Genomic DNA, 13677 nt, shown 5'->3' on the forward strand with positions numbered 1-13677 from the left:
CCTGGAAAAGACCCTGATGTTGGGAAAGATGGAGGGCACAAGAAGAAGGGGACGACAGAGGATGAGATGGTTGGACAGTGTTCTCGAAGCTACAAACATGAGTCTGACCAAACTGCGGGAGACAGTGGAAGACAGAAGTGCCTGGCGTGCTCTGGTCCATGGGGTCACGAAGAGTCGGACACGACTAAACGACTAAACAACAACAACATACTATGCACAGATATAATGCCCGAAAAAGTGAACTATCACTTTAAAAACAAATATAGATGCTAACCAAAGCACGCATTGTCTCTGAAATAATGATAGGGGAAATAAAAACTTTTGTTGAAGTTTTATTCTTTGTGACTTTGGGGATATACATTCTAGTAGACTACCACAGAATACATTGTGTGTCTGTGTGTGCAAGGTTTTCTAAATGAAGTTTAAGCAACACTTGAGATATGGTCTCACTTTCCCGAATGTAACAGTTGGTTTGTCAACTGGCAGTTTGTGTCACCACAATGGAATGTCTAGTTGGAATTTTTTGCAATGAATTTTATTATTATTCATTTCAATACCGCTGAGGCCTAACTAGGCCCAAAGTCTTATCAAATAAGCTTTCCCCAGGAGAGATGCGCTGCCTCTCACCAATTTTGCTGCTGTGCTGGTGGCGTGAAAGTAGAAAACTTTACTGCAAACCAGCCAAATGTGGAGATGTCAGACAACAGGACATCTCCATTTGGTTGCAAGTGGAACATTCACAGTCGCAAAACACACCTGGAGTATTTCATACCCTCCAACATTTCTCCAATGAAAATAGGGACATCCCATTCCATAATGGTAATTTTATTATTTATACCCCACACATCTTACTGGGTTGACCCAGCCACTCTGGGCAGCTTCCAACATATATAATAACATAATTAAACATTTTTAAAAATTCCCTATACAGTGGTGCCTCGCAAGACAAAATTAATTCGTTCCGCGAGTTTTGTCGTCTTGCGGTTTTTTTCGTCTTGCGAAGCACAGTGTCGGAAAAGTTTTGGAAAAGCTTCAAAAATCACCAAAGTCTTCAAAAACCTCAAAAAACGCTACCACACCGCGTGCTATGAGTTGCTCCTCGAAGTCAAGTCGCAACTGTATTAACGGTTTTAAGAAAAAGGAAACAAACTTGCAAGATGTTTCCGTCTTGCGAAGCAAGCCCATAGGGAAAATCGTCTTGCGAAGCAACTCAAAAAACCAAAAACCCTTTCGTTTTGCGAGTTTTCCGTCTTGCGAGGCATTCGTCTTGCGAGGAACCACTGTACAGTGGTACCTCGGGTTACATACGCTTCAGGTTACAGACTCCGCTAACCCAGAAATAGTACCTCGGGTTAAGAACTTTGCTTCAGGTTGAGAACAGAAATTGTGCTCCGGCGGCGCGGCAGAAGCAGGAGGCCCCATTAGCTAAAGCGGTGCTTCAGGTTAAGAACAGTTTCAGGTTAAGTACGGACCTCTGGAACGAATTAAGTACTTAACCCGAGACACCACTGTACAGGATTGCCTTCAGACGGCTTGGGGGTCGGATAACTCCATACCCCCCACCATCTCTCCAATGAAAATAGGGACATCCTAAGGAACAGTGTGACATTCTGGGATCAAATCAGAAACCAGGACGGCTTTTCTAAATCAGAGGCATCCCTGGAAAATAGAGACACTTGGAGGGTCTGGAATTTTGAACACTGAGAGGAATGGGAAGTAAAATATGCTCCTTTGAGGAAATGACGTCACGCAGATCCCTCTCTAGGGACGCGGGTGGCGATGTGGTCTAAACCACAGAGCCTAGGGCTTGCTGATCCCCAGGACGGGGTGAGCTCCTGTTGCTCTGTCCCAGCTCCTGCCCACCTAGCAGTTCTAAAGCATGTCAAAGTGCAAGTAGATAAATAGGTACCACTCCGGCGGGAAGGTAAATGGCATTTTCGTGCGCTGCTCTGGTTCGCCAGAAGCGGCTTAGTCATGCTGGCCACGACCCGGAAGCTGTACGCCAGCTTTCTCGGCCAATAAAGCAAGATGAGCACTGCAACCCCAGTTGTCCACGACTGAACCGTCGGGGTCCCTTTACCTTTACCTTAGATCCCTCTCTACCAATTGCATTGTCTATGGTCTGAGAATAAATAATAATAATAATAATAATAATAATAATGGTAAGTATTTATTTATACGCCGCCCATCTGACTGGGTTGCCTCTGCCACTCTGGGCGGCTTCGGGGAAGTACCAAACATTAACAACTTCCCTACACATGGACTTAGCCCCTTTCTCATGCTAACCAGCAAGAATATGCGTCTGTTAGGTTTGGCTGCTGGTCTCCCAAACACCCCACACCAAATGCATTCCGTATGAAACTCCTTTCTCTTCCCAAACCATGTGCCACTGTTCACAATCGCTTTCTCCTGCATGATGGCAGGCGCTGAGCATCCCTCCCCATGCATCAGGCGAAAGAAAGCAGTCCGGATCAGGCCCCATTCCACCTGCTGCAATTACGCTCCCGAGCTGCCAAACCTTTCGGCGGCCGAGGCGAATCGAACTGTCACGTCGTCCGGAGGAAACTTGGGCCTCGCCCTTCGCCGTAGCCACTCCATCCCTTTCCACCCCCCCCTCCCTCCCCGTTACGCTTTCGGAACCACGTCGGCCGCGCATGCGTGCTGGCCCTGCTTACTCACCTGCCGCCGGAGCGAGGAGGGAGCCCGGCGAAGGGGCGGGGGTGGGCAGCAGGGTCAACGAAAGCGGCGTCAGCGGCCATTACGCCCCTCCCCCTCCTCCTCCTCGCGCCGCCTTGAGCAGGGGGGAGGGGAGAGGAGCGGCGGCCGTGAGGTAAACCTGAGGGGGAGAGACGTTACCCGCCTCGGCCGCCCCCACCTGGGCCCTGGAAGAGGCCGAGCGCCCTCGCCTTTCGCCTCAGCCCGGCCGAGAGCTCCTCTTCCCGCGCTGCCATGTTCAAGAAGCTGAAGCAGAAGATCAGCGAGGAGCAGCTGGCGCCGGCAGCGGCGGCGGCGGCGACGCGGAGTCCCGGCGGCCGAGGCCCCGGCCTGGCCCAGGTGAGGCGGCCGCGGCCGCGTCTTCATGCCCTGCGACGAGGGTCTCTCTTTCTCGCCCCCCCCCCGCGTGGCCCTGACGTCAAGCGGGAGCGCGCTCGCCGCCCCCTCCCGACCTCCGCTGCCTTTGAGGCTCCTGAGGGAGGCGGGGGCCGCGACGTGCTTGTTTGTTTGGAGCAGGGTATGCAGAACTGTAACTGATTTTGTGGAGCAGATTGACACGTTTAGCTTTTCACGTGATTAAGTTCAAAGACATAAAAGAGTAAATATGGGTGGGCTTATAGTGTACTCTCTTCCATTATGTCACCTTTTCTCTATAGAATTGCAGAATAGGGGGCCAGCTTAGCCTAGCGGTTACCGTATTTTTCGCTCTATAAGACGCACCAGATGACAAGACGCCCTAGTTTTTTTTTTAAAAAAATAATATTTATTAAAGTTTCACAAAAAGAGGATCACATTAATAAGAAAGAAAATTTTAAGAATAAAAAAAGAAGAATACACAATACAAAATACAAAAAAGAAAAAGGAAAAACAGTTAAAAACAATTCCGTCTTTTCATAACTTCTTTTACATTTACTTGTTTCCCGGACTTCCTCATACCTCCCTCTTTTGTATTCCAATTCAGTTTGTTAGTCCAGCAATTTCTTTCCCTCCTTTTTAATCCCAATCCTTAATCTTAATATATTATAACATTAGATTTTTACCTATTTAAAACCAATTTTTCCATTCTTTTAACCTTTTTAATCCTAATCCTTAATCTTGATATATTTATAACTTTAAAACCTGTACAGCTAGAAGCCACTTAACTTCAATCCAACATCACTCTAACATTCATTAATTTTGCAATGTTTCTGTAAATAATCTTTGAATTTCTTCCAATCTTCTTCCACCGACTCTTCTCCCTGGTCACGGATTCTGCCAGTCATTTCCGCCAATTCCATGTAATCCATCATTTTCATCTGCCATTCCTCCAGTGTGGGTAGCTCTTGTGTCTTCCAATACTGATTTTGTGGAGCAGATTGACACGTTTAGCTTTTCACATGATTAAGTTCAAAGGCATAAAAGAGTAAATATGGGTGGGCTTATAGTGATTTACTCTCTTCCATTATGTCACCTTTTCTCTATAGAATTGCAGAATAGGGGGCCAGCTTAGCCTAGCGGTTACCGTATTTTTCACTCTATAAGACACACCAGACGACAAGACGCACCCAGTTTTTGGAGGAGGAAAACAAGAAAAAAAATATTCTGAATCTCAGAAGCCAGAACAGCAAAGAGGGATCGGTGCGCAGTGAAAGCAGCAATCCCTCTTGCTGTTCTGGCTTCTGGGATAGCCGCGCAGCCTGCATTCGCTCCATAAGACGCACACACATTTCCTCTTACTTTTTAGGAGGGAAAAAGTGAGTCTTATAGAGCAAAAAATACGGTACTTCGGAGCAATCTTTGTAGATTCACCAATTGCTTAACGGCAGTTCGATACCCTGTCTGGTTTTAAATAATAATAAAAAAAGAATTTCAGAATAAGATAAACTGATGGTGTTGGATGGTTACATGAGCATTTGTTTGTTTGTGTGCGTGCGTGAGGAGGAGGGCTGTCTCTCACCGCTGCGGCCTGATCCTGCGCCCACCTCGCTCGCCTCACTGGGTGCAGACGGCCGTACTTCCTTCCACGCAGGTGCGGCGTACACAGGACAGCAGCCTCCGTGACCCACCCCGAGCTGATAACGTCCCTGACACCGGCGTGGTGGTGGTGGAAAGATTTAGAAGCGTTGGAAGGGACCCCGAGGGTCATCTAGTCCAACCCCCTGCGATGCAGGGATCTTCATGCCCAACGTGGGGCTTGAACCCATGGGCCTGAGATTAAAAGCCTCATCCTCTACCGACTGAGCATTCCCAGTGGTTTTAGTTGGGGTCCGTCTCCCCCCCCCCCCCAAGGTACAGGGGGGACCTGAATATACTACTTAGGATTGTAGCCTGGACTTAACAGGTAGTAAGGGGTCTGTCTGTCTTTCTCTCTGTGTGCGTATTTATGTGTGTGTATGTATGTACATTCACACACAAATACGCACACACACAGACCCACACACACACACACACACACATTCATATACATATAACATCTGTATAGACATACGTCTCTGTGTGTGTGTGTGTGTGTGAGAGAGAGAGAGAGAGAGAATCATAGAATTGTAAAGTTGGAAGGGACCCCAAGGGTCATCTAGTCCAACCCTCTGCAATGCAGGAATCTCGACTAGATAGTAGGCCATCCAACTGCTGCTTAAAAACCTCCCAAGGAAGGAGAGTTTACCACCTCTGGTGGGAGTCTGTTCCACTGTCAAACAGCTCTTACTGTCAGAAAGTTCTTCCTGATGTTGACTTGGAATTTCCCTTCTTGTAACTTGACATCATTGGTTTGGGTCCTAGCCTCCAGAGCAGGAGAAGACAAGCTTTCTCCATCCTCTGTGAGACAGCCCTTTAGATAGTTGAAGATGGTTATTCAGTCTCCTGTCAGTCTTCTCTTCACCTGGCTAAACATACCCAATTCCCTCAACCGTATTTAAAGCCCTGTTGGTTACAATTATATTTGTGCCTAGTCCATGCCTTAAAAGACCAAATGCAGCACATCCACCGTCTGCGCCTTCTTCTTTTTTTCATTTAAAAAATCAGAGCCTGCTAGTAGCACTATATTTCATTCTATTAGCTCTTTGCTGTACAAAGAGTTCGTTCCAGCCCCAAGCCCTTCAAAGACAGAACATCCAATGCACAGAAATTTCTTTTTACATAGACAATTGCGGAGGATGTCTTTTGATATAATCTCTGGTGGCAGGAGCAGTGAGTGCTTGAAAGAGGCGGAGCCGGTTGCTGCAATCCCTGCTGGGAATCTGGCAAAGGTGGAGCAGGATATGCAGAACTGTAACTGATTTTGTGGAGCAGATTGACATGTTTCACATGATTAAGTTCAAAGGCATAAAAGAGTAAATATGGGTGTGCTTATAGTGTACCGTCTTCCATTTTGTCACCTTTTCTCTATAGAATTGCAGAATATGATGAACTCAAGGGGCTGTTGGTATTGGCTGGTTACATGAGCATTTACCCCCAAGTGATCTGTAATTCTCAGTTATCACTTTATTGTGGGGGGTGAGAGGGAGGGAGAGGACTCTGAACTCTACAAGCTTCAGCTCCCGACACCCCTGAATTCTCATCAAATCACAACCCCCCTTCAAGTAGTTAAGAGGTTGTATCCAAAAGGTGAGGAAATCTCCCCTTCTGTAATTTGAACACTGGTGAGTTGTAGTTGGTGGGGCTTTCTTGTACTGTACATCTAAACTTGGTACGGAGTGTTATGAGCAAATTTGTACTAATTAGGTTTTTGTGTTCATTGAACTTTCATTGCAACATTAAGCAGCATACTACATGGTCTATATATGCAGAATAATGAGGTGTTTAAAGTGCTGAGATGGGAGACTGGATTACAAAATTGCATCAGTTTCTGGTGGAGAATACTTTTTTTGAATGCATGTCCATATCTTAAAGATTAATCTCATCCACAATCTTGAAGATTAGCTCATTGGGAAGAGATTTGTGTTGGCCTTTTGGCTACTGTACTGATTTGTAGGGAGTTTTTTCATGTAGGAGTGTATTGAAAATGTGATCACCACTTGCTGTCTGAACTGGTACAGTCAGTTCTACTAGCATAACGCATAACCACTTTATTCTGCTGCATGTTGTGTTTCTTTAGTAAATTTCTGCCCCATGTTTTAGCAGTCCTCTTGTGGTGACTGAATAAAAAGAAAAAACACAAACAGAACAATATAGAATAAAACAGTGTAGCTGCAGGAGATAATGATGGCAGATTAAAATAGCATTAACTGATTCTTGAAAGGTTTTAGAAAAGTGAAAGCATTTTTCTTGGTGCCAAAATTACATCATGGGGAGAGAATTCCAGAAGCAGAATCCAAGAAGGCCCTGTCCCTGATTGCCATTCACTTTGCCTCCAAAGCCATGGGCATCTGAAGAAAGGCTTCCAATGAAAATTTAAAGCATAGGCGGGTACATAGGCATTTTTTGACAGGATGGGTGGTGACCAGCCCATACATCTAGATTGTTACTCGCTGTGTTGCTCTTGAATGAAATTGCTGATCAGTTAGTTTTGGTCTGTTTGGCATTATTTTTTTTCAGTTTCAGAGTTATGGCCTACAATCTTGAAATCCTTGTTATTGCAACTTGGTGGCAGGTACCCCAGCTAATGGGTGCATGTAACACTGCATATGGTCAGATTGCTTGTGTGTAGGGACTAGCAGTTCTTCATTTCTGTTACTTCTTTTGCAGGGATCCTCTGCATCTTCACCATCAACTTCCAGGAGTAGAACATCTTCACTTGAAGAGCAAAATGATGAAGGCACTTTAACTCCCAACAGAGAGGTAGGTGGAAACCTGTTGCCTGAAAAAGGGTGCACCCCAAAATAATCAACCACGAGAAAAGTTGATATAGTACAGCAAAAATCAATGAAACATTAAGAAAATTGCATGTTAAAAATATATTCGTCAAAGGGTAAGTCTATCACACAAATCATAGAATCGTAGGGTTGTAGAGTTGGAAGGGACCTCAAGGGTCATCTAGTCAACCGCCATGTGATGCAGGAATGAAGAAGAGACATAATGCAAGGTAATGAGCACCCAAACTTGAGAATAGGATTGCACTGTTACGGGGTTGAAGTATAGGGACTCCTAAAACAATTGGGGGCTTGTTTTCTGTTTAATTTTGTATCTTTAGTTTGTTCAAGGGGATGAGTATTCCAAGTACATATTTATCATTTCTGTCTGTATTGCACACCACTCTGAAGGAAATTAACTAATTCTGTTATGGGCTTTTTATTACTTACCATTGAACAAATAATTTCTTGTCAAGAGGAGAAAAGGTCATTTTTCATTAACACTGTTTCTTAGGGGCCAGGATGGAAGCTGGGTAAGAATGGAGTGTACAAGTGTGCAATCCACTTGCTGTTGCACATTTTCTTAGTCATGTTTTTACGTTTAGAGGAGTTAGGGAAGAGGGACAGAGCAGGGTGTTGAAACAAGGGAGCAAATAAATTTTTACCCAGTTCTCCTTTCTTTACAGTCCTCCACTGGAGGGGAGGATGCAACAGAATAGGGGAGATTCAGGATTGATCAGTGTGTGTGCATTTGAGGAAGAATCCTTATTTCTTACATGGGCTGCTGTTTATCCTGCCTTTATTCCTGTTCATTTGTAGAGTGACAGTCAAGTTGCCAAACCTTACTTTCATACACTTGATTTTGAATAATTATTAGTGAATAGAGCAAAGGACAGCTTTTGCTAGTTAGAGTAGAGTTAGTTTATCAGTTTTGTGACTAGCAGTCTGATACCATCAGATTTAGTTAGCCAGCAGACCTTAGTTAAGTATATTAATTTGGCAGATGACTCATTGCCATATTTTCTGCAAGCCACTATTCTTCTTGACATATTAGTTCTTTTGGCGAATAATGCACAGAGCAGGGGTCAACCTGAATTTAGTATTCAGCATGATTACACATAATTTGTTCGTGCATTCAGCGTTAATGCTTATAGCCACAGTAGTTTAGAATAGCCTTTGCCAACCTGGTGCTCTTCAGATGCCTTGCACTACCGCCTGCCCAAACAGATGTGTTGTCTGAGGCTGGCAGGAGTTGTAGTTCAAATCTGGAGGGCACTAGGTTGTTCAAAGCTAGTTTACAGACTTATACTATTGTCATGCACTTTTAAAATAATTCCTGAGTTATTGTGTATATTATAGTTGAAAGGTTTGTTTACAACTTACTTTACTAGTTTAGAGAAGTAAAGGAAAAATCCTGCGATTATAATGTCATGTGAGGCTTTCCCTTCTTTTCTCTGCTGTATTTTGATATGTGTATGCTTATACTGCTGTCATCATTCATTTAAATAATTTGGAGTGGAATAAAATACGTTGGGTAGTGCATGTTAAAAAGTAGATCTTTGCTCATCATACCTTCCTAAAACAAGGATGATAATTAGTGAATTCTTGGAATCATAATTTAGACTATTGCTGTGGTAGTCTCTCATCCCCATTAAGTATTGACTTGTAAATATTGTGACCATGCACATATATGTAGATGATGCTTAAATATGCAGATGATACTTGACAATACACAATTATTTTCATTTTAAAAACTCTAAAATAAGGCTTATCAGTTTCTGTTGTTTATTCTCTCATGTCTGTATACATGCATACACCTTGGCTGGCTTGAGTGTTCTGTTCCACTTTCAGTGTGTCCTACTCAGTAACTTTCCTTGGTGCTAGTGATACATACTTTTGCAGTTTTTGTAAGCATTATGCACAAACATTTCTGAATTCAAACTGCAACATGCTTTTGTGTTCCTTCCTTTTAGCTTATTACCATGTTTTATTTTTCATTTCCTTGCTTTTTGCAATGAATGACACAGCTGCTAGCTGGGATGATATCAGAGCCTGCTTTTCTTTCTGAGTATACTGTCTTTGCTTTGGATCCCACCAAACGACATAAGCCACAGAGTGAAAGTGTGGTGAGTCCCTGCCCCTGTTCTGTCCCTCATAGTGACACCCTGACTTGGACAAGAGGCTATTATAGGGAAAAACTAGTGCTTCTTTTGGTTTATAGTCTCACTAAAGCATACTGAGTGCCGTATTGCTAACCCTGCACTAAAATTCAGGGCATATTTTTGCTTAATCAAGAGTTAAGCAAACCAAGTTATATGATAACATTGGCTTAATTTAACATATAAATTAACATTGCTTTGCTTTCAGGCATTAATCACAAAATACCATTGTAGTATCGGTGATAATTTTAGTGTGTGGTTCTTTTGATTTTTAAAAAAGCTTTGCCATCTCCTTTTTCTTTATCATAACACACCTGATCTTAAAAAAAATTTTTTTGCCTGGTATCCTTGAGAGTATTGAGGAACAATTATTTTCTAGTTCTAGTTCTGTGAAGAATATGTTTTGCACTTGCTCAGAGAGAAGTTACAGAATGAGGACAAGCAGGAGGATGAAGAGTAAGAACATGAGAAATGGAATCATTGCTCCCTGATGTACAAAGGGTTCCTTTTGCTAATTTGTTCCATTTTCTTTTTTGACCCTGTTAGAAATGATGGGTGACTGAGAATAGAAACTTCCCTTGGAAATTAATCATTCCACCGCGATCCTTATGTCACCATCTTCAGTTGGTGCCCCATACAATTAGAACAAGCAGATGAGGCCAAAATTAGGTTTGGTATTTCAGGCCAGCTTGCCTTCTTATAACTTAACTTCAAATTGCTTAAAAGAACGCACTATGATGGCATTTGGACATATCATCCACAGTATTTGCATACTGTTGGAATGAAGTATATATAATAGAGGAGAAATGCTTTCCATAAGTTGCTTTTCCTTTTCATTGTTGAGCTAGTTTCACCTGCAGCAGACAGTTTAATTTTTTTAAAAAATGTTTATAATTGTAAGTAGACTCTGTATTACATTCTCCCAGGGACATCCATCGATACTATGAAATCTGTAAGCTCCTTTTTGTATTAAAGTTCTTGCATCTATCTGGGACTAAATTAACTATGCAGCCTAGATGGCACTGGAAACAAGTATTGGCTGGGGCACAGAGGAAGCAAAGTTCATTCAGACGGGGTGTGTGTGAGAGCTTTGTTCCACATATTTAGGTTTCTTAAATAAATTACATAATTATCCCAACCTAAATGGATTTTCTCTGATGTAAGTCCCATTATCTTTGACAGAGTTGTTTAAGTAAGCATGTTTAGGATTATGGCCTTATTTTAATTTCCACTTCGATTGAGTTACAATTTGTATGTGAGAAGTGCCTTTAAGTAATCACATGGGTCCAGCAGTGGTTGGTGATGAGATGAGCTACTTGTTTGGAGTGGCACTTACTTCTCCTCTGCTGCCGCCTTTGCAAATCTACTGGTAAACTGGTTTAGGGCAGACTGATTCAGTATGAGAATGCCATTGTTTAGGCACAAAAGTCCTGAAGCAAGCGGGTAGCATTGATTACACCTCAGTGAGTTGCTCATTGCTTTATGTTCTGGGTAAGTTTTGAATTAGTGTTGAATAATAGAACCCCCCTGGCACTTTTTGAGAACACACTACGATAAGGCAGGGACAAGGAAGATGATCCAGCTGGCAGACCGAATCCAGAACCAGTTCACCCTCAGCTGACCACATTGACAGAAGGAAGAGGCTGCCCATCTGTCAATTACCTGATGTTATGTTTACAGATAGGTAGCCGTGTTGGTCTGCCATAGTCAAAATAAAAAAATCCTTCCAGTAGCACCTTTAAGACCAACTAAGTTAGTTCTTGGTATGAGCTTTCGTGTGCAAGCACACTTCTTCAGATACCTGTATCTGAAGAAGTGTGCTTGCACACGAAAGCTCATACCAAGAACTAACTTAGTTGGTCTTAAAGGTGCTACTGGAAGGATTTTTTTATTTTGACTGATGTTATGTGTCATCCGGTGATCCAAAATCCAAGCTGTGAGAGCAAGCAGGAGCTTATTTCTGATCTTAATGCTGTGATCCCACAGCACTAAGACTGGAGACAAAATTTGCATCTCCGATAATAAAAGGTAGCACCACAAGCTTCTCTGTTATAGTCTTAACAATGCTAAAATCTGGGTTAATCCTTTTTGAAGAGCAGGCATAGCCTTATTTCTGATCTTAGTGTTGTGGTTACAGGCAGATACTTCTCTCAGATCTTAGGGATAAAAGCTGTCTTTCATTTTTGTTAGTCTTGGATAGGAGACCAACCTACTGGATTGCTCCCATTGGCTAGTTCACACTTAACACTAAGCCAGACCATGGCTGAGCATGATTGTGTGAGCATGTGAGTATTTATAGCAGAAATTGCAGCATGTCCGTTCCTCCTGTGGTGGTCCTCCTACTGCTGTGCTACGCAAAGTTAAGCCATGGTTTGGCTTAGCATCACATCCAAACCCGGGTCTACTGTTTTCCTCACTCAGATAAAAGAACAAACCCTGGCTACAGCTTGTAGTTTGTCTGGAAAAAGACAAATGGGGTGGGGCAAGAAGCAAAAAAGTAGGAGAAAATGTTTAATATTCAATAATAAAAGGACAGTAGAGACAGTATAACCAAGGACTGCACTTCTGATGAAGGACCTGAGAGGTCTAAAATGAATATGCTTCTAATCCCCAATATATTTCTCTTTGTTTTGCTTATTTTGCTGACAATATAATATTTTTAAATGTGTGGCCTTAGTGAGTTTAAAGCAAAAGAGGGCATTGGACTGGTGCTCTGTAAATAGCCTCCATGCCTAGTATCACACGCTGTTGAACCCGAGGAGGCTTTGCAGAGCAAATTGTGAGATAGGTGGAAGTCAAATAAAAGAGAAAAATTCCAAAAGCTGTTGGATGTACCTAAAATAGTTTTTTGGATCTTGGCTAGTATGGTTAAGCAAAATGTAGTATAGGAAGTACTAAAAACATTGCATAGTTTATGTTAAATGTTCATTATAGTAAGTAAACATTTTCATATCTGAAGATTGTTGTGCAACTTGTAACAATCTCTGTAAAATAAGTTTACATTTGAGAGCAATCACATTAATAGCTTTATTTTGAAATATCCTTTCACCCTAAAAGTGCATTTTCCAAAGAAATGGTTGAAATTACAACATTCAAAAGGTGTAAGTACTAATCTTCATAGTTATTTTAATGGGATTTTTGTGTATATAAGACTGATGTTGTTATCAGCAAACTTTATTTCCCCCTATTTAGTTCTGCCCTGCCATCTCTGAAGACTTGTATAGGGAATGATAATAATCCAAAATTGTATGAAGTAGAATGTTTTCGTGTAGGGATTTTGCTGGTCATTCAGGAGACCTCAGAATCAGGACCAGACCTGTGCTTGTCAATTAGCTTTTGAGATTCTTCATAAGGAACACATCTTATGATAAATTCTCTATACTTTTTCATTGTTGGGCTAATTCATATAAGCACAATTGCTTTATACTTCTGTATTATGGGAGACTTTCTGGTTAATATGCTTGTTTCAGTTTGCATGAATGCATCTTAATAAGCAGTTGCAAAGTAAAAGTACTAATTTACTAAAAAAAAAAAGTAGATTTCCATTTATATTATTTATATACTGCAAAATTGCTACTTAGGACACTGTGTTCTAATTTTTTTCTTGAAATATTTATTTTTTCAACTTTTAGAATGTATTTAAGCAAGCAACACCCAGCACTAATAATAATGAAAGTGAACCATCTTCCCCACAGGTATGGAGCATACAATATATATTTTATTTTATTTTGTAGCTATTGACTAACTTCTCGTTTGCGTCTGTAATGTCTTGGTACTAAAGCAGAGGCGGCCAAATAGCTTGATGCTTGAGCTTCAGAGTGTCTTAGGAAATACATTATTTTTATGCTTCTTATATTTTACAGTCTCATCAAACTTGCCCAATTTAATATAAACTATATTTGGGATGCGGGTGGCGCTGTGGGTTAAAGCCTCAGCGCCTAGGACTTGCCGATCGCATGGTCGGCGGTTCGAATCCCCGCGGCGGGGTGCGCTCCCGTCATTCGGTCCCAGCGCCTGCCCACCTAGCAGTTCGAAAG

The 13677-nt window shown here is 42.2% G+C and overlaps 1 protein-coding gene across 4 annotated transcripts in view; it reads left to right on the forward strand.

Annotated features, from left to right (window-relative positions):
* Positions 1 to 2707: 2707 nt before the first annotated feature.
* Positions 2708 to 13677, forward strand: part of GOLGA4 (golgin A4) — a 55756-nt gene continuing 44786 nt past the window's right edge. For 3 of the 4 annotated variants that reach the window (XM_080975693.1, XM_080975694.1, XM_080975696.1), the window contains exons 1-4: positions 2708 to 3054; positions 7378 to 7470; positions 9509 to 9607; positions 13273 to 13335. In XM_080975693.1, coding sequence (XP_080831819.1) covers positions 2950 to 3054; positions 7378 to 7470; positions 9509 to 9607; positions 13273 to 13335 — 360 coding nt within the window. In that variant the 5' untranslated portion in view covers positions 2708 to 2949. The remainder of the gene's footprint in view (positions 3055 to 7377; positions 7471 to 9508; positions 9608 to 13272; positions 13336 to 13677) is intronic. The other variant, XM_080975695.1, reaches the window with a different exon arrangement.

The sequence above is a fragment of the Podarcis pityusensis genome (genome assembly GCF_964106645.2).
Source record: "Podarcis pityusensis genome assembly, chromosome: 12".
Taxonomy (NCBI): domain Eukaryota; kingdom Metazoa; phylum Chordata; class Lepidosauria; order Squamata; family Lacertidae; genus Podarcis; species Podarcis pityusensis.